This window comes from Quercus robur, chromosome 12 (genome assembly GCF_932294415.1).
Source record: "Quercus robur chromosome 12, dhQueRobu3.1, whole genome shotgun sequence".
Taxonomy (NCBI): Eukaryota; Viridiplantae; Streptophyta; class Magnoliopsida; order Fagales; family Fagaceae; genus Quercus; species Quercus robur.
The window spans coordinates 40,983,639-41,005,761 of NC_065545.1; the positions used below are offsets into that span (position 1 = coordinate 40,983,639).

General features: G+C 35.3%; 2 protein-coding genes across 4 annotated transcripts; both read left to right on the forward strand.

Moving 5' to 3' along the window:
• The first annotated feature begins 239 nt into the window (after positions 1 to 239).
• On the forward strand, positions 240 to 10,216 carry LOC126709219 (E3 ubiquitin-protein ligase MBR1). 3 transcript variants are annotated; one of them, XM_050409348.1, is made up of 7 exons: positions 241 to 657; positions 1,585 to 2,026; positions 2,117 to 2,661; positions 3,058 to 3,252; positions 3,338 to 3,492; positions 7,932 to 8,042; positions 9,729 to 10,216. In XM_050409348.1, the coding sequence occupies exons 1-7, from the start codon at positions 475 to 477 to the stop codon at positions 9,787 to 9,789; spliced, it is 1,692 nt and encodes a 563-aa protein (XP_050265305.1). In that variant the 5' UTR covers positions 241 to 474; the 3' UTR covers positions 9,790 to 10,216. The 3 variants fall into 3 exon arrangements, with proteins under 3 accessions (XP_050265304.1, XP_050265305.1, XP_050265303.1); XM_050409347.1 differs by having other exon boundaries at positions 240 to 657; positions 1,585 to 2,661; positions 3,359 to 3,492; XM_050409346.1 differs by having other exon boundaries at positions 1,585 to 2,661.
• A 5,947-nt stretch (positions 10,217 to 16,163) lies between these two features.
• Positions 16,164 to 17,264, forward strand: LOC126708516 (F-box/kelch-repeat protein At3g06240-like). The gene has a single exon (XM_050408305.1). The coding sequence runs from the start codon at positions 16,164 to 16,166 to the stop codon at positions 17,262 to 17,264; it is 1,101 nt and encodes a 366-aa protein (XP_050264262.1).
• Positions 17,265 to 22,123: the final 4,859 nt, after the last annotated feature.

Here is a 22,123-nt window from a genome sequence, read left to right on the forward strand (position 1 = left end):
GGTTACATAAATAAATAAATGGTAAAATTAAGTATGAGAATATTCTAACTTTTACTATCAAAAGAGAGAGAAAGAGAGAGTGAAATTGAAAATGAATAGACAAGTGTCTAAAAAACATGTGAGGCCCTACCTACTTTTGTGGGAGCCCGGAGCAGCGCTAAGTTTTTCCCCCAAAAAAAACAATCTCCCTCCTTTTACTCAAAACTTTCCCATATAATAATCATATTCATTACCTTCCCTATCACACTTTTTTTAAAAAAAGAAAAAGTTTTACCAAACAAACAAAGAGAAAAGAATTGTAAAAATGTGAGTGAGTGAGTGAGTTCCCTCTTCATCACACATTACACGTAGATGTGTAATAGATCTGAAGAGAAACAGATTCATTCAACATTGTAATAAGAAAACCAAACTGCAAACACAGTCAGTCAGACTCAGACACTCACTCTGTCTGTCAGAACACACATTTGTCCGAAAATGGGATCCAGTAGTAGCAAAGGGTCAAGCAGTGCTGGTAGTGGTGGTGGTGGTGGTGGTGGTGCTTCTGCTACGACGTCGTTTAGTAGTAGTAACAGGCACCGAGGAGGAGGAGTTTTGAAGTCATTTTGTCTGAAAGGAGGAACAACCACATCTACTACCAATGAAGACGATGATCATCAGGTTCGGTCCTTTTAACTCTTCCCATTTTGCCCCTTCCCATTTCAATCATATTTCAGATCCCACATTGTTTTGAATGTTGTTAATTAATTTATTATTATTATCATTATTATTATTAGATTTAGATCAGATGTTATTGTATGACCCACCTTTGATCTTTCTAATCACATCTTGGTTTAAGGAAATTTATGCAACATTAGTTTTGTTTTGTTTTGTTTTTTTCTTATAGATGAATCGAATCAATGTGAGTGAAGGCCGGGTCGGGTTGGGTTGTGAGGTTGCATTGCGTTATATACATACATACATTACATACATAATTGGGTATATATATGTATAAACATTACATACATAGATGTGTGTGTGCACGCGAGTGCGGGTTTGTGTTTGTTTAGAGAATATAATTTAAAAACTTAATGCTTTTTGAGAAATGACTAACCTAATACAATATCATGTAAAGATTTTATAAAGATTAATAAAAATTGAAATTTTTAAAGAACTTAACTTTTCTTTACACAAAAAAAGAAATGTGAATTGAACGTTTTTATTATCTTTGTAATGTGATTATACCTTTATTTTCTTTTTATGAATGTTTGAATTTACGAAAGATGTCTACTTTTTTTTGGTTGGGGATAGGGGCAGGCGTAGGGGGGGGGGGGGGGGTTGTTATTTATTTGTTTTGGGGTGAGGGGGGATGGCCCCCCAACTTACCACCTAGTTCTGCGTTGGTGCATAGTGACAGACTATCATTTTTAGTGCTACAATTATCGAAGGGCATATTGACGAAATGTAATCATTTAGTTAAAGTCTTGTTGGACCTGACATTTTATGCGGCTAATCTGTGCTTGTATTGTACTATTGTTATTTATCCAGAAGTTTACTATTATCAGTTTTTACAAATGACATATGTGTCATATGTAAATCATGCTTCAGGTTTGCAATTATGGGAAGGCAGGAAATGGTGGTGGTATAGCTCCATGTACAAGTAGAACTGAAACCGAGTCAGATGAGGAGAAAACTGAGTGTTACAGAAAGGTTAAAGATGAAAAATCTGATGAACTGCCTTGTCTATCGTCTGATGTTGATCTTGATGGATGGGGACAATCAAGTGTCACAAGTACTGTATCCAGAACTGGTAGCAGCTCTGCCCGAGCTTCTTCAACTCAATCCTTAAACCCTTCAAGTCGTTTCCTTTCTCGCTTTAGTTTTATTCCTGGTAATATAAGCTTCAGACTCAGCAGAGCGACCAGTTTAGGGTCATCGAGGCCTTATCCTGTTTCTACAACAAATCTTGCAATATTGAATGATGAAGATGAGCTTCATCTACGAGCAGGACCTGCCAATGGCTTCATTCATAGAAATGAAACTCAACAAGGTAGTGACTTGCTTCCTGCATCATTGATTAATGAAACATCCACGCGATGTTGCGAAGATACTAACAGTAGTTTGAGTTTAAATGCTCCAGCACCTGATTGTTCTGACAATTTGCAAGACAATCAGACAATGTCTAATATCCACAATGTGGCCAGAGATGGTGATAGTACAAGAAATGGGGTTGATGTAAACTTGTATTTGCCAAGATTTCATCCAGAAACTGAGAGTGTTGAGACTAGACATTCTGATAGGCGGATTGGAGCTCGCGAACCTGTTGAACGTAATGTTCGTTTCAGTCGAACCCTAAGTGTTGGGAGACTTCGTGACAGAGTTCTTCGTCGATCATCGTTGTCTGATTTAACAGTTTGTCCTTTGCAACAAGAGGGAGAAGTGAGAGATGCTAGTCAGCGTAGTGGTAGACAGGCCTGGGAGGGTGAGACAAGGGAATCAGTAGCTGAAGCTAGTGCCGTAAATACTCCAACTACTTCTGGTTATCCTCCACCCAGTAATTCTAGCTCCTTATACAGTATCCAAGATTATGAGGTGGAAACTTCACGATCGCGAGAAGGCAGGTATCATGATCTTCTGGAACATAGATCAAATTTTCTCGAACGGAGAAGAAGAATACGATCCCAGGTTTGTAAATTTTCTCACTGATTAAATATTTGTGGTCTGCTGAAATCTTTAGCCAAAAAAGATGTAACTAGATCTCAAGTTTTTAATTTATGTTACGTTTCGAGAAAGTCTTCAATTTTATTGCAAATCCAGACTATCTAGCATAGCAATAGTGGCTGCAATACACATGCCATACATGTTGGTTAGTGGTGCTTACCATTAGGCAGCCTCATTTGGAACATGACTAGGCCCAACATTGATCTCAATGGTCATTGGTCAATCTAAACGCATTTTGTTGTGCTGGACTCTGCTTAGTTCCCACCTAGACCCTTTTCCCCCTTGTTGTAAGGAAATTTTAATAAGGTTATCCATCATTATGTTTGTGTTTTTCATGGTGACTAACATTTCATTGTGTAGGTTCGTGCTCTTCAGCGGTTGGGAAGTCGTTTTGAAAACTTGTCTGGACATGAGAGGTCTTGTATATTATCCGGTCAACATCGGACGGGTCGTTGTACATGTCATATTAGTAACCGGGATGCCAACTTAAATGATGACAGCGGTGCTAGGGCCAGCATATCAAGAATTGTTATGCTAGCTGAAGCATTATTTGAGGTAATGCTAATATGTAATAGCCTCTCTGATGGCCATTTTTTACATTATTTATACAAGTTGAATATTCTTTACATATTTTAATTAGGTTCTGGATGAAATTCACCAGCAATCTGTAGTTTTATCCTCCCGGCCTTCTGTATCTTCGATTGGATCTGTCCCTGCACCTAATGAAGTTGTAGAGTCTCTGCCTGTGAAATTTTACACCAAGTTGCAAAAACATCAGAATGAGGAGGCTGCACAGTAAGTTTTTTTATATTCTCTACTGTCTGGCTGTCAGACCAGTTCACTAGATGTCTTTAATTGAGGTGATTGAATATTAAACTGCTTGTATCACCTATGCATGTAGCAATCATAACATATTGGGACTTCTATCAATTTCTTAGTCTCTAACTCCATGTATAGTAACGTCACTCTCTGCACATTCAATGCGAAAAGAGAAACAAGTGGAAAATACATTGGTACTTTTGTTTGCAAGCCATTAACTGCAGTACTTGTTCACTGCAGAATGAGTCAGAAATTTCAACATGTGGAAATGTTTAAACTTTTGAGCAAAATGATACGGATGTTTAACTAAGGGCTAATGGTGGGGTGGATGCAGCCAGCTTGGCTGTCCAGGTTGTGGACTCTCTTATCAAATCACCTAACAACATTTTTTGTAACCTTATATATCAAGGGTGTGCCAATTTGTTATGTTCATTTGTAGAGGTCATTGTCATTGTTTGGTTTACCATCTCTTTTTCTAGTCCATTAGCTCTTTGATGAGCTCTTGGAATGTAATGAAGTAGGTGTAGGCTCATGACTCTTTCCATACCCATGGCTTTTGGTGGTGTAATTGGGATGGTATTAGTTTAAGTTTTATCAAGAAGATGGAGGGAAAAAAGGATGGGGGGGGGGGTGGGGAGTTTGTCAAGTGATGAAAGTTGCCTTAGTGGGAATGAGATATTGCATTATAAATCGATTGAGGCAATCAAAAAAGTAAAATATTAGAAAAAGATCAATTAATTTGAGTGCTTTTACTCTTATCAGTCCCCCCAAATAAAAAAATTGAGCTAGTTCTGTTATGTGATGACAAGGAACTTGTTCCACAAAGAGAAGTTATGTAAGATTCTGCTATCAAAGAAAACCATCCTGAACAATGGTTGCAGAAGTGTGCCAATTGAACTAAAAGTGAATCTTGATGTCAAACAAGGGATTTTGTTTAATATTTTGGAAATAAGTTTGCAAATTTCACATTGGTTTTTAATGATGAGGAACAGTTTTTGGGGTTCATTGATGAAGTGATGATACATATGATAAGACAACAGTTGAGATGTTAAGGAAGGGAGGTTTAGGAAGCAGAGGAACACTGTTTTTTGGCATGGTATTCCACTTTGAGAGCCTGCTTGCCAAATATGGGGAAGCTATGCAAGATTTTGTTGAATATAGTGGTATTGTCTGTTTGTTGGTCTGTTTGGATGGAGAGGAGTCTTCAACTTTTGAAGATTGTAAAGGTAAAGTGTGATCTTTCTAAGAAGATGGAAGAATTTTTTTTCCCTCTAAAATATAATTATTGTGCTTGAAATTTTGTCCAAATTTGATTTTTGTCCCTCAAATTTGGAAAGTTGCATTATTGTTGAAAAAAAAAAAAAAAATAGAAGGTATATCATTTGGTCCTTTTGTCCATCTACCATTAAAGAAATTGCATATATGGCAGGCAGAGTGTTGATGTAGCCTAGAATAATGTTAACAATGGATGGATGGAAGACCAAATGAATACTTTTTTTAAAATTTTAACTTTTAAATTGAGGGGTAAAACTTGAACTTGGATTACATTTTGGGGAAGAAAAGTATATTTAAGACTCTTTTTGGGCCTCGTTCTACTTTCTTGCTTTTTTTTGCCAATTGTCATTAGACCAAATGTCACCTTCCCCCATAAATAAGTAGTGGTAGGTGAGACCAGGGTTCAATATGTGGGAGTTGTATTTTACCTAAAAAGGAATAAAAGGAGAGAGAGAGAGAGGTCTGTCTTCTTTTTGGGTTTACTCTTCTTTAATTTCACTTGGCCTTGAAAAATAAATAAAGAATGTATTCACATCTCTTTGATGCATAAAGGCGAAGGATTTACAATTGAGGTGGAGGCTCAAGTTCTTAGTGGTCTACTGGTGTAAGGCAGTCTCTGTGTTGCACCCCTTTCTTTTACTAATTGAGGGGAAAAATGGGATTTACAGGTGGAAGGCAGCTCTTATCTCCTAGACTAGATGAAAGAGGAGGTGTAGGGAAGCTGGAGATTTTGGCGACTTATGAGAGAAATTTTGAATGGTGTATTGAATTGCATATGAGTTGGAAGATTTTCTTGGCAGAGGGTCTACATATTAACACAACATCTCTATGACATTTTACCTGCTGTGAGCTTCAAGTGAAAACAATTCCTACCGTCTGGTTGATGGTGAGTTCGGGAATGAAATAAGGGAGAGAGTTGGGCATGACTGATAATCAGAATGTGGGGTACTTAGTTAGGAATATGGCTTGGAAAGGGGGCAATCACATACTCTGGCAGCAGCGTTTGAGCTAAAAATATAGCTCTACTACAAGATATTATACTGAATGCTTGTTTCTTTCAGATGATTCCAAACCAATGTTTACTCTGTAGTGGCTAAAAGAGTGTTTTCTAGGGTTAGTTTTGTCAGTAGGTTTGGGAAAAGTTTCAACCTTGGTGTTGCTATGCTGCTGGAAACTGAGGCTTGGCTACCTCAAATTAGCCATAAAAATTGAATTCCTACTCTACTTCAATCTCATAACAATAGAATATTCACTCATCATGTTCTCATAATTTGAATCTCCTATTTTAGTAGGGTTATCATTTAAATATTTAAATTGTTGTTGCCGATATAGAAAGATTTTCACAGCATGTGTCCAAGCTAGATAGTGGATTCCAATTAGTTCAACTGGTAAAGTATCTTGTCGTTAAATAAGAGATTTGTGGTTCAAACTCTGCCTACATAAAAAACCAATGGTGTCTTGGCTTGATGACAAAAAAATCATCATGAAGTGAACACCATAAATTGAAATTCTATTGTATCTATCAAAAGAAAAAGTGTCCAAGCTAGATAATTTAGACTATTCAATTTTTTCAAGTTAGTTTATATAGGCATACCATCATCGTTAAGTAGTGTTGGTTTTCCCTCAGTCTTGAGAGTAAATATTTATTCAATCAGATCAATATAGTATAAATTCGAAGAATCAACAGAACTATATAAAAAAAAAACTATAAATCAACCAATCATCAACAATAGAATTTCAGCCTATGGTGTACTTCCTACTCGTGTAATGCGAAGTCTCTCAAATTCAAAAAATATGGCATAAATCTTCCATAAATCAGCAAACAACCATCAATTTGGTCCTTTTGAGGCCTATTTGAAACTTATGGATCTAAGCCCATCTGACAAAAATAGCAGAAGAGCTCCAGAATCAAAGATTGAAAAAATATGCTGGTAAATTGAAAAATCATTGTAAACTAGAAAACTCACGAATGGCCTAAAAATTTACCCAAAAATCACTGTAGAGAGAGGTGAAGCATGTGATCACTGGACTGGTGTTTGTACCAACATTAGTGTCAACATTATGTAATTGGATAGATGTTGACGTTGGCATCCTTTTTTATCTCACAACTATTTCTAAATTGTTTTAATGGCTTTTAGTTTGGCTTTGATATCAAGTTAAATTATTCCATCGCCATTGTTGGTTCCTGCTTATCCATGGTGGTTTCTTTAAAAAATTCTCTAGTTAAAGAATACAGGCACTGGTTTAATTTCTTAAATATTTCTTCAAAGCAAGCAATACCATTTTTTGTGATATTACAAATGCACCAACATTATAGAGAATCTTATTTAAGTACAGCACCTCTTTTGGGTTAGGTGAGATGTGGGTTTCATTATTAAATGAGCGAAGTAGCATTACCCCTTTTGCTTTAATGGAAACTTTCTTTAAATATGGAATGGTACCTAAATTAGGATTCAAATCTCATTAGTTAGATAAGTAAAATTTATCTAACAGAAGAGGAAAGATACGCAAAAATGAGACTTTTCCTTTTTTTAAAAGGATTGGATACCATCCACTAAGCATTATACCATTAAAAAATTAGTTTAAGTAAATTGTTCTAATTCTTGTTTGCTTTTGGCCTTATAAACATCAAGCATGATCCTATGAGGAACTGTACTTTTTCATTGAAAATTTTAATTATTGTCTGACATACTTGAGCATTAATCTTACGATTCTTGATCTGATCTGTAAGGTTCCTCTACCAATCCTGTAGGATATTAATTTTAACAACCTCGGTAGGGGGTGGCTCAGATATGGTTCTACCCTTCATCATTTTTTGCATGAACTGGTGTTATCAATTGATAATTGGGTTACAATCTTTTATATAAATTGTTTGGCAGAATTTTTTTTTTTGGATTATCCTTTTTATTTGTAATTATTAAGAGTTGCTGCCCTTTATTACCTTTCACTGCTACATGAGGTTTCTTCCCTTTTCTCTTTCTATTACTTGTACACTTCTGTGAATATGATGTAATTAATAAGTTTGTTCTTTTTATTTTTTTGGGTTCAATATAGTTTAGAGTGATTTGAAATTCTATTACAATTGTATCTCATTGTACTGGATTGTCTTAAGTTGCCTTCTGTTTTTGATGATCTTGTAGATGTTATATATGCCTTGTGGAATACGAGGAGGGAGATAGCTTGCGGATTTTGCCTTGCCATCATGAATTTCATAGAACATGTGTAGACAAGTGGCTCAAGGAGATTCACAGGTATGAGATGGGTCCGGTCTTCTATCATTCTTACATATGATTTCCATATATGAATACAATTGCATACATGTGTAAGTTTGTTTACAATTGCATTGTTGAGTAAGTGCCAGTATATTTGTTTCTTGGACTGTGACACTCAAAAATTGGTCTTAGCTGACCTAGAAGAGTGAAAATGTGGATAAGTGCTTCCACAGCCTCTTGTATAGTTTGAGAGTGACATGGTGAAGAATAATTCTAATAGATCGTGATATTAGCAAAATATGAGTTGAACCAACCAGACTTGAAGACCCCCCAAATACTCATGTAATTTCATTACTTGGTTACATATGTTTTCTGCAGATAGGTACTCCTAAAGAAAAAGAATAAAAGTTTATGGTCATGTAATTTGTACCAACTTGCAGACTTGGATCCTTGGAATTACAAACAATTGTCAAGTTTATAATGCGGGCATGATTTTGCTTCAGAATCTTTTGTCATTGTAAAATTAAGGGAAAAAGGGGGGGGGGGGGGGGTTGGGGAGAGAGATTAAAACCTAGTAGTATAGTCTCAAATTGGGTATAATTTTTTTTTTTTTGAAATTCTAACTAAAACAGTAAATTTTTTGCATGCTGGAGAAAATATCATGGTATCATCTTTTTCAGATATTAACTAGGAGTGTTTTTGCACCAAGGAAAAAAAAAACATGTATAGAGGATGTTGTCCCATGCCATAAGAGGAGAGGGAATTGTGTTTCCAATTACAATAGGTTTATCCATCTTTGAACCTGAATGAGCTTATCAAGCATATGCCAGAAGTTGTCCCGTTGATAATGTTTTCTGTTGGCAGTGTACTTAATGAAACTAGAGTTGGAACTGTTCACAGGTCAAATATAAGGAGATATTTCAGATTTCAAGGTCATGTTTCATGTGACTGACAAGTGACAACATACAGAAAATGTCTTTTGGTAGCCCCTTATTGAACCCAGTTACTAAATGATTTTGCCCAAGACATTATTTGGATTTGCTCCAATAGATGACTCAAAATTAGAAGTATAAGACTGCCATGAAAAGGGGGTTATGTTCTTTTTCCCAGTTGAGCTATTGAATCAATTATATGTACTCCTTGCTTTTGAGAACAAATGTCATTGATACTTATCAAAAAAAAAGAGAATGAATGTCATTGATGTCTCTGTGCACCTGCTGAGGGTCACGGGGGGGATGATGGGCTCTTCTGTCAAAGATAATATGCCAGTTATGGATGTTGTAGGCTTTCTTCTCCTTTTGGTGTCTTTGCATGGCTTATGTATAGGACAAGTGTAATCAATGTTACTATGTCTGACCCTTTGATTTCTCTCTTTTCTGTAGTCACCTTGGTTATCTTGTGGTGTCATTTTGTTTTGACAATGAAATTCATTTGCAAGCTATATTAGAAGGCTTTCCAAAATCATAAAATGGACTGACATGTTATGGAGGTGTAGAAAAGATCCATGATACGCTACTTATCATAAGAGATGAAAAAAAAATCCATGATAAGATTGAGCTTATGTCATTGGTACTCTCCATATGAATGATGTTCTATTTACTTGTCATGATTGAGTGCAAGTTTCATTCATGTGTCCACTTCCCTAAATCTAACTTGCTGCATTACTAATAAAAGTGTTGTTTGCTGCCACCAATGCTAAGACAATTTTCCTTCTATGGTGCACAGGGTATGCCCACTTTGTCGGGGGGATATCTGCAGATCTGATTCGTTGCCTACAGAAAACTAAAGTGGCCAGTTTCGCAATCAGTTTTCTTAAAACTCCTGAGCTCTTGAGGAGTGAAGTTTTCCACCTAGGCAAGAAAAGAAAAAAAAAAGTATGATGCTCAAGAAGTTAGGGTATTTTTTCTGCTGTAATTTTCACTCTTGGCTGTGGCTAATTGCTCTAATTGCACAGTGGAACCTCCAACCCTCATAGAATTAGACTGAACTACTTGCAATCAGCCACGCCTCCAACCAGAACTCAGTTTTTACCCGGGCACTCTCCACTGCCCTGGGGTAGGGGTTGGTTGAGAGAGAGAGAAAGCATTGGTTCTTTTTTGCAAAGAAATATTGTGAATATGCTGAGCAGTTCCCGCTGATGTGTCCTAAATTCTTTGCATCTTGCTTTATTTGTGCTAGTTTCTCTTAATAATTCTTGAACTTGTTTAGTGTTAGATTTGTGCTGTCAATGTTGGAGTAAATATGATGAATGTCTGCCAAGGTGAACTAGCACTCAATGGAGACGTTTATGGTTGAAATCCTCCATTCTTCATTGTTGTAACTATCGAATCATAACAGTATTAAAAAAGAAAGAAAAGAAAGAATATCTAAGACAAGCTAACTCTCCTGAGATTCATGAATTAACCGTTTTATGGGCCCATCATTTAATTGGTAAAGTAAAACTTGATCCGCTTGTAACATGGTTCTGTTAGTGTTGGGGCAATATATGCTTCCCAAATATGTTGATGCCCACCTGACAATTGTTAGTAGCAACTGGCATGTTTTTGTTTAAGTACTTAGTATGCAATGTATCCGCACTATTAAGGGATTTTCAAGATTTCCTCTTAGTACCTATAATTGTATTTTTCGAAATCCCCAAGTTAAAATAAGATGCACAAAACGGAACCAAATAAGGTAAAACAGTACAAAGTGCAGCAAAAAGCCAAGAAGGTTGTCTAAAACCGGGGCCAAATTTGCCATTTAACATCATTTTAGGAACTATTTAGTTAGTTAGCATGTTTCCTAAACATTTTAGCAAACTAACATCTCGAGTTTTAGAGACTTGAGTTTAAAGAAAGAACTTGAGTTCTAAGTGGTGGCAGCCTAATGCAGAAAAAAGTACATGTGAGTTCCACAAAACTAAACCAAAGACCGGATTCACTTTACCTTTAGTTCCTCACCCAACAAACGCACCACCAGATTCACAAACACCTTAGCTTCCCACTCAACAAATGCACCACCTCATCTTGATCATAAACTGCAAACCTAAACCCAAACCCAACAAACTCATCTTGATCGGAACTTGCAAAGAGAGGGAGAAAATTCCAAGAGAGATAGGGAACGAGATTGAGATAGAACCTCAGTGAGTTTTGGCCTTGGAGGCCTAATTTTGGCTACTTTGTTCTTCGGCCGACGATCAAGAGAGTCGCCTCTCTCTCTCTCGTTGTGGCAGTGGAGGAAAGGAGGAATTTTTGAGAAAGGGAAGAAAAGGAAGAACATGGTATGAGCATGGTTTTGAAACTCGGACCATTTATCGAATCACAAAAGGAAGAGGGTCAAAGTTTTTGAGGTCGAACTATGATGACATTATAGTTAATTTAATAATTATTTAAAATTTAAATTAATATATTTAATTAGTATTAATATAAAATTTGACTAAAATAAACCAAATAAATATAAAGACCATCTTTCAAAATTTGAAGTCATAATTATTTCAAATGTATTTTTCAAAAATCAACACAATATTATCAATTTTTAAACAAAATAATAATATAAATTAATATAAATTATTTGTTTACAATTTACTATCAAGGGGACCCTTGTCCTATTACCTCTTCATTTTGGGACATGAAATTTTATTTATTATGCTGGATCATGTGTTGGAAACTATTATGAATAAAGTTAATTTGGCAACAAGCTTGGTTGTAACTTAAGGCTACAGCTGTATTTAATATCTTTTTATTAGATGCAAATTTTGACAAATCCACAAATGGATTATATTTTCTTTTTATAGCAAAATTTTCGGAAGATCAAAGATCAATAGTTATGTTATGATTGTTATCAATTAAATGTTTAAATTTTAAAATTTTGTAGTATAAAATTATGCATAAAAAATAAGTTATGGATCGGATAGTAAAGACATGTTTAAGTGGGGGGCTGTGCTAGTGGTGTTGGGCTGCTTCCTGTGGCACTAGACCCAAGTTTTCTGGATAAGGGAGTTGGGACTGGTCCAGCTGCAACTCAAGTTGGTATGGCTTGTGCGTAAACTAAGCCAGGTTTGCTAGGAACGTGCTTGCGGCAGGTAGAGCTGTTTCAGACAAGTTATGGTAGACAAACATAATAATAATAATAAAATAAATAAAATATCTAGCTACTCAGTGGAAAATGACCAAACAACCCTTAAACACAATTAGAGCAATAATAATCACTTTTACAGAAGGAAAAGAACAGAACAAAAGTGAACAAATATTAATATGTATGGGTTAATAAGAAGATGAAAAAATTAACTAAAATCTGGTCCGTAGGAGCAAAACCAGAGAGGGAAGAACGTTCCTTCTCAATGCAATTAATCTCTCAAGAAAAGTCTTGTCGTGGAGATTAACTGCCATGAGAGAAACGGACCTGAATGGTTTACGCATAGAGGCTTCTTGTGGTTTTCACAGAGAGTAGGATTTCGTGAGGGAGAGAGGGAATCAATCTACCGGTGCATGTCTGCCGTTCTAATTCTCACTTTATTTTCTCTCTAGTTGTTTTCTTTCTTTCCTTCCCATTCGTTTCTTTTTTTATTTCTTGGTTTCTCTTTTCAAATTCCTATTTCTTAGTCAAGGTTCCCGTTGTTGCTTCGTTTTTCTGTTCACGGTAAGATCCTCTTTTTATAGTGCTTGCCGTGACCAGATTTTACTGTTTTAGCCCTTAACCTCCTTTATCTGGTTTAGGTGTATTGGCTGATCATTACTGTTCCGTCTGTATGCCACCCCCCATCACCAGACAAAGAAGGGTATTTTGTTTGCTTATCTGCCGTGGCATCCTTTCCTGCTACGGTTTGGGTTCTTTCTCTTTCCCTATCCCTCATGGTATGCACCTAGTGGTTCCAACTTAGCTTGCTTCTTTTGGGTAGTAAGTCATCCCAGCAGGACACTTCCTTGAAAGAGTCTGAGCCGGAACCTCAAAAATAGATTTTTCCCCTCTCCCCACCACCAAACCATGCCCTCTGAATCTCTGACCTCCGACCTCACCATGCCCTGTATTGGCTGGGTACAGGCTGGTGGTGCCTGGGCCTTGCGCGTGCCTTCCTTCCATATGTGTCCAAAATCTGCCTGCTGCCCATTTGTCTGCCGTGATCTGGAGGCTTGCTTGCATAGCCTGCTGTCCATTTTCTTTGACATTTTATGTGGACTGCTTTTCGATTTCCCGCTCCTCTGGAGCTGGGCCTTATCTGATTATGGACCTTATATTTCTTTGGCCCACTTCTTGATTTCTCTTATTTCCTACCATATTGTTCTATTATTCCTGTTGTAATGACTCAATCTTACTGGGCCTCTTTAGGCCAGCTGTTTACTCTTTCCCCCAGTGGCTTGGTATGGCCATTGGTTTTCCTACTTATGGACTCCTGTGTCCCTTTTGTCTTTCTCTTGGGCATCCTTAGCCTACTTGCTTTCTTTGGGTTTCCTTGGCCCTTTTACTAACTCTGCATTCCCATGGGTTTTTACTAACTTAATTGGGCTTCCCTGGCCTAATTACCTTATTCTCATCCTTGGGGTTCATGGGCCTGCCATAAACCCCTTACTTTCTTTGTTTGCATTATTTTGGGCTTGCGGCGGCCCTTTCTCACTTTTCTATATTATATACTGCCCATGGGTTTGCTATTTCTCTCTTTTCGGGCTTCTTTAAGCCCACTTGCCTCTTCAAGGCCCATTTGTTTATTTCATGGGCTTGTGATCCATTATTCTTGCTGCTTGGGCCTAATGATTTTGCCATCTGCTTGCCAATTCTTTATTGCCCTTGTTGTTGGGCTTTTCTTCTTTCTACTTGGGTTCTCACAAATGACCCTCAACAACATGTAATATGATTTTCACAAAATTTAATATATGTGCTAAAAACATAAAGACATGTAATCCAACGGTTAGATTTTCAAAATATATAGTCAAGTTAATTTTTTTAACCAAGTTTGTAACCAAACTTTATTTTAACTATTACTGTTATTGTATTGAATTATTATACAAATTTTTATCTATAATAATTGTATGAAATTATTATACAAATTGACTTGATATAAATGTTAAGGGGAAATTACACTTTACCACCCTAAACTATACCTTAGATTACACTTTGCACTCTAAACTATTCGAATACACATTTTGCACTCTAAACTATTACATTTGTTATACTTTGCACCTCGATGTTAATTTAACTGTTATGTTGGATGGAAAACTTTAGCACATGACTTGCACATGTGTATTGCTGAAATGGCACAAAGTCAAAAGACCAAAACCTCCCTCTTTCCAATTAATTAAAAACAAAAACTTATTTCTTTATTTTTTACCTCTCTCTCTCTCTCTCTCTCTCTCTCTCCAATCAAAATTTGTGAAACCCTAAATCCCCAAAACAAAATTATCAATGTCACCACCACCACTTCACCATTACTCCCCCACTATAACATTTTCGTTATTTGGCTCCCATAAACTAAAAAATATTTCAAGATGGCTGGTCCAATTTAAAAACAATGATGATGATGGAAATCTTCAACATTAGAACAAAACATGGTCCCAAGTAAATATATCGGTAAATTTTGTTATCGGAGCACTTAGGAAATGTTATACTACACAGAGGTAAGATCATGGTTAATTTGCCATGGAAGAGAAAAGGTCAGTGTGAGCATTTAAAATTATGTCTTTCCATTGAATATTATAATTAAGTTCAACGTAAGTTTGCACTCCTTTTTGCAGTAAGTGGCTATCAAAAAGCTGATATATGGCTTACAAGTTAATATTAATTAAAGATCCAGTGCCATAAAATTGGTAGCCTCGTGGCATTGGCAAAGCCACATATTAACTGCTAAGGAAAAGGTTGTTTTTCACTTTCCCTCATGGACATGTTCAGTGGCTCTTGTAAAGACCATTTAACCATTTATATTCAAGAGGTCAAGTCGGCCATTCATTGCAGTGGTGGTCTTGGTGGAGCAGTAGTGGTGCCATTGATGATTTGATTTGGGAAGAGGAGCTGCTATGCACGCACAAGAGGGAGAGAGAGAGAGTTGGGTAAAAAAAAATAAAGAAATAACTTTTTGTTTTTAATTAATTGGAAAGAGGGGGGGTTTGGTCTTTTGATTTTGTGCCACTTCAGCAATACACGTGCAAGTCATGTGCTCAAGATTTCCATCTAACATAACAGTAAAATTAACATCGGGGTGCAAAGTGTAACAAATGTAATAGTTTAGGGTGCAAAATGTGCATTCGAATAGTTTATGGTGCAAAGTGTAATTTGGAGTATAATTTAGGATGGTAAAGTGTAATTTCTTCAAATTTTGAAGATTAATTTTGATGGTCATACATTGTATTGCAATCACGCCGAAGGCACTAATCACGCGTTATTATTGTATTGGAAAAATGCATTAATCCGACAAAAGCATAAAGAGTTGATTATAAAAATGGACAAATAAATTCATCTTGATTTCAAAAATTTTAAGAAACAAAACCAAAAAAATAAACTGCCATCCTTTGACCACGCGCGTGCAAAGATTAACAAAGTACTTATATATTAACATTTATAAATCAGGCAACTTTCAACAAACTTCATTTTTTTTCTTTAAAATTTGCTACACTCCCACGTAAACATCTATATATAGAGAGTCACCAAAATTTTTTTGGAATTTTCAGAACACGAAAAAATAGTACTCTCTTCTTACATTTTGGTAAACTTCATCGTGATTTTAATAAGTGGACTCTACCATAAATAAGAGAGAATGAAACATTATTCTCTGTGTTTCTAAAGTACTTAAGAATTATTTTAGAGTTACTTCAGCTCTACTTCGAAAATGGACCCATATCATGATCGCAGCAAATCCAGTGCATTGAAGGCGTTGGACAGAAGCCTGGCCCTTAGTATTTTATTCCTTACTTTTTCAACTCTCAATACCATCGTCCATTCCTTTTCTTCTCTCACATTACTACTCTGGTTGCTCTTCTTCTCTTTCTTAACCTTCTCACGTTGCTTCTTCTCCATCTTCTTTGTTCTGTTTTTTGTTTTTGTTTTTTTCATTCACACGTTTTCTGACTCTCAGACTCTTAATATATCCCTCACCTTTGTGACGTATCTCTACCATTAGATTCACTGCTTTTCTCTGGTACGTACAATAGAACAGAACGAAATTCAAAACTCTGCTCTGTCCCCTTCCTTCAAAAAATGTCTCAAACAAGAGAACCCACAAAAGCACAACCACCAACCCTTGGAAAGATCAAGAACAACCATCTTCCGGACGACATGATATTCAACATCTTAGCAAGGCTACCAGTTAAATCACTCATCAGATTCAGGTGTGTTTCTAAATCCTGTAACTCCTTAATCACAAGCCCCTATTTCATCTCCACTCACCTTATTAGTTATAATAACAATAATCATGATAATAAGGATCGTGGTTATATCCTTGACATGTCATGTTTCAATTCTCCTCCTCCTACAAATAGACCAGTTATTACGTTTTATTGCGACCATGAGTTTGATAAAATTTTCCAGTTTGAAGTTCCCTTAAACCTTCCTTCTCATCATGCCACCTTCTTAGTCGGTTCGTGCAATGGCCTTTTGTGTCTGAATTTTTGTCCTCCACGCACTATGATTAATGTTATTTACGTGTGGAACCCCAACATCAGAAAGTTAAAGAGGTTGCCTGATCCTTGTGAAAGCCAATCACACCTTGTGTCACTTGGATTTGGTTATCAATCTAAGAGTATTGACTACAAGGTTGTTAAGATTTTACGTTGCGTTACCTCTCAACTTGAGGTTGAGGTGTACTTATCGAAATCGGATTCTTGGAGAAGGGCTGGGTTTTCATTTAGAACTAATGTTGAGTTTGAAATTCATCATAATTATTATTTGCCAATCCCATTCTTTGGTGGAGCTTTGCATTGGTTATTAGATACCATACCAGATGAAGAGAACAACAAGAGTGAAATGATTTTGTCATTTGATATCGATAAGGAGACATTCGAAGAGCTAGCGCCACCTGATCATTGCTCAGATGGAGAGCATCCTGGGAGATGTCTTATGTTATTTAGGGGGAAGCTAGCTTTGATTAGATTTGTGAGCGTTGGTGAACATAAATTCACATGCATATGGGTGATAAAAGATTATGGCACACGTAAATCTTGGAATAAACCTCTTGTTGTACCCAAAAAATATGATGGTTTCAATGGTTTCACCAAGTGTGGTTTAATTCTATCGCATGAACAATTTCGGATGTCTTCTAATGGTGAATTAAGACGAGGAAAAAAACTAAATATGTTTTAATTGACCCTGAAACTTTTCGTGAAAAACGTGTTCGTATTCAAAATATTTCATTTGTAGCTACTTTCATGGAGAGCTTAGCCTTACTCGATGGAGCAAATGTGATAACTTATTAAGTGCATGGAGATGTTTGTACTAAAAAGTGAAGTTATCGGTTGTATAAATGAAATAAAATCTTTGTAATGCTTTTCCTTTTGAGTTATATATTCTAGAATCAGACACACAGTCACTCAATCTAAGTGTCTAATTCAACTTTGAAGACATATATTTGTCCGAAAATGGAGCTAGTAATGTACAGAGGGGTTGATAGAGAGGAAAACTAGGAGGAATTTTCCACTGGAACATCCAACCCTCACAGAATTGGATTGAACTGCTTGCAATCAGCCATGCCTCTAACCAGAACTCAACTTTTACCCAGGCACCCCCTTTACCCTGTTTTGGAATATTTTTGTAAAGAATACAATATTTTTATTAAATGTTGATTTAAGTGTGTAAATAGAAATCAATTTTATTCTTTGATGTCTTTCCTATATATTATGGAGTAATTTTTAGTTACTCCTGAAGTACAGAGAATAATGTTCTTTCTTCTCACATTTATGGTGAGGTTCACTCATTAAATTTATGGTGAAGTCTACTCATTAAATTCATAATGGGGTTTACCATGAATGTAAGATGAGGGAGCATTATTTCTTCGTACTCCAGGAGTACCTCAGAATTTTCTTATATTAAGAGTTGGCCAAATTAATGCATATTGATTAGCAAACCTTTCCAAATGTTGGTGCACCTTATGTACTTCCTTATTAAATATTTTCTTCAAACGTTTTCTGAATTGTTAATCTGATATGTTTCTTTAAATGAATTTTAATTGGCATGGATTTTTTACTTTTAAATAGATTTCTATATCCAGCCATATGTGTTAGAGAAAACCATTATTCTCATGGGCACTATTTTCTACAACCAATTTGGTCTGTGTAGTTATCACCACCTTATTTCCCTTTGAGCTACCTATCAAAAGTCTTTTTAAGTTACACCACATTTTCTCATCATTGTTCTATACATTATCCAACACAATTAAGTACTTCTTTTGTTTGAGTTCTTTGCGAAGTTTGCAAATGATCCATATCAAGGATTTCAAGTTTCATACCAGTTGCAGATCCAATTATCTTTTTAACAATTGTTTTCACATCAAAGACATCAGAGACGCACACTTACTTCTTCAACTCAAAATAAGTCTTCACTTTCTCATCATTGTATACATATTGAGAAAGTGCGGTCTTCCCCATCCTTTGATTTCCACTATGTATATGAACGAGACATTTTCTTCCACATCAATGTTCAATAATAAATCTGTGGTCATTTTCTTATCCTCTTCTCCCCCAACAACTTACTCTTCTCGTACGAATGAGTGAGTTTGGTCCCTCTTCCTCACCTTCATTTGCAAAGGATGTTCCTATCATTTGCTGTTGCATCAAGTCTCTCCCTTATGGCCATTATTTTGTGAGCCATGTTAAAATAAAAAGCAATTTGGTTTGAGATCGAAAAGAAAGTGTGTACCTTCTTTGCCATTTTATCACCACCCATCACCCTTCGTCGCAAGTCTTTAGTAGAGAAATCACTCAACAGATCATCCTCGCCATATACTGCATCTCTAAGCTTCTTGACTATTAGTGATACTATCTTGTTTCCTTCATTAATTTTTATTTTATTTTATGTATTTCATCTTTTATTTATATCATATGTAATAATAATATATTATACTGTTATTATTTTATATATTATATGTCAATCTTTATTTGAAAAATAAATAAATAATCTCCGGTATTTTGTCAATGTCTTTCAAAGGTTCAAGACCTAAAAAAGAAAATAAATATTGAAAAGAAATTTTAAAAATATAAAGAGGTATGAGTTCAAAACCCAAAAAAAAAAAAAAAAAAAAACACAAATTGTTAACTTAATAATTTATTGTTCCTCGTGTAAATTTGTGTATAAGTAACAATATATATATATATATGTAAGAATGATTCCATAATAATCTTAAAGTTTATTATTACTTTCGATTATGAAGTTTCAAATACATATATCTTCCATTAATCATTCTTCATGATTCTTAAACTTGGGTTTGTCAATCTATTTGTGTTGCTTTTTGTTCAATTCATTGGTATAGTACATTAACCATATATATGTGAGACGCCCACATCCATTCTTATATCTTGGTGAGTCTTTAATTGCAAGTTATTTTACAAATTTGAAAATTTAGACTTTTGGAAAATGGGGCTCTTTTGTTAGATAACACATAATTTTTTTTCTTTAACTAAAATTGGCATGTAACAAATTAAGGATTAGCCTCTGTTGTTTGCATTCATGAAGTCTTGTTGTAAGTATATATTGTAAAGCATCCTATAGCAATGGATAATAATTACATGAAATTTGCGTCTCAAACAGCACATCAGGAAAGAATTTCATGTTCGTGTACTAACTATGTGAGTAGAAAACTGTTTGGTCTAGGACTGATCTGTTTGGCAAGTAGTTCAAACAATAGTTTTTAGTGTTTAAACATTGGAAACTGTGGGCCTTAGAAAAAACAATGCATTTAGTAAGAGATTTCATCTAGGAGTGTTTGAGTTACATTTCTTATTTTAGGGTGTTTGAACACTAAATTTAAAAAACTCCTCATACCATTTTTCCAATAATATTGCTTAATGGCACTTTTGTAAATATTTAGAAAAGTATAAGACCCATTTGATAAGACCTAACATAACTACAACTCACTCTCTCTCCCTCTCTCACGTTCACATCTCATCTCATCTTTTTTTTTTTTAATAGATATTAATAAAATAATTATACATGTCAAAAAGTTACCACTTAAAAAAAAAAAAACACATACGCAATATTCTTTTACATTTTAAAATATGATACCAAACACATTTTTTGCATTATAAATACTATAAACACGTATTTTTACAACACTTTTTAAATCACAGTTTTCATATCATTTTGAACAATAGTACTTGAAAGCTACTGCCAAACAATGTTGCATGTGATCACCTATTTTCGTATGGGATTGTTAAGGGTTATTAAACTTGGGTATTTCATGGAAAATCAAAGTTTGCAATGACTCCTATTGAAAATCCAATGGTTACATCCAAAAAATCTTTAATGAATATGGTGATATTCGTGAGATATTGCATGACTATTCCCCATGCATGATATGGTGTCAAAACCATATTTGAAGATACATGTACAAAATCCCATGGCTATTTGTAACGCAAATATAATCATCTGGTTATCACCTTGTATGCATATTGCATAGTGCACTGTCACCTTGAGATATAGGGCTGAATGGACAGTTTCATTATTCATGGAAAGAATCTATCTTTTAAATGATGTCGTATTGGGTAGATAAAACTGAAGAAGGATATATATATATATATATATATATATAGAGAGGCAAATGTTAACAATCACCATATACTAAAATAGGTACTATTTAATAAAAAATTAAATAAATAAAAAAAGACATAAAACTAATCCTTTTAGTTATTTTAATATTTTTTTTCTCTACAAAGTTGACTCCGTACTAAAATAATGACATAAAACTACAGAAAAAGACAAAAAACTGTATTAAAAAAAGTCAAAAGTTATTGTTAACAGGCAACTTACGGTAAGTTGCCTGCTAACACAACCCATATATAAAAGGGTGAGCCAAACACATTCAATGCATAGGCAAATGCCAAATGACATGTGTTAGAATTATGCCTAAGCTCTATTTATTGATTTGGGCATAGAACCCCATATATTAATGAACTTAAGACCTACCTCGCCAAATGACCAACATATATAAAGTCGGGTCCAAAAGACGTGTCAGGCCGGATTTCATGATCAAAAAAATCATAAAGCTAGACCAAACGGCCCGCAATCAAGTCCAGCCTAAAAGACATGCAAATCAAACCAGGCTTGATGACCCACAACTCAATTTGCCAACAATACACAACTCACACATTCGTCTTGGGTAAATGACCCATACAAATTAGACTTGCATCTTGGGCTAGAAGGTTTGGTTTGATTTGCAAACCCAATTTATTACTTATGTCATGTTTAAACAACAAGTTGCTTCTAATACTCTCCGACACAATAAGGTATAAAAAACGACATTGTAATATAGCCATTGAGTTGAGGATATGAGGTTTTTTTTTCCAAATGCTTTCCATTACGAGATTCGAATTTAGGACCTCTACTTACAAACCACTTGAGAGTAAGTCTAATGACCATTAGATTTAGAGCACCACTCTCTTGTACGCCTAAATTCTATTTATTGATTTGAGCTTAGAACCCAATAATTTAATGAACCTAAAAGCCCTGCTAAATGATTAACACATTAAGTTGGTCCAAAAAACCCACTCCGAGGCCGGATTTCAAGATCAACCAAAACCCTAAGCTAGACTAAACGGCCCACAATCAAGTCCATCTAAAAGACTGGCAAATCAAACCAGGCTTGATGATCCCCATAACTCTATTAGACAATTTAGACTAGCATGACTCACACTAGAAGTCTTGGTCTTACTTTCAAGCCTAATTCAAAGTCTCTTTTTTTTTTTTTTTGAAAAACTCTCTTATTATAATGACCCCTACTAATTCAACACACCGACATTGTCCATTTATATCATGTCCAAACGTAATATTGTTTTTAATGCTCTCCGGCCCAATAAGGTATAGAAACGACATCGCAATCGAAGCCTAGAAGGTTCACATGGGTTTTATTAAACCTTAATCTTTGTTCAAAAAGCAAAAAAGATTAAGGTTTTATTAAACCTTAATCTTCAATATACTTATGTAGATTTGATATTGAATTACATAACTTTATA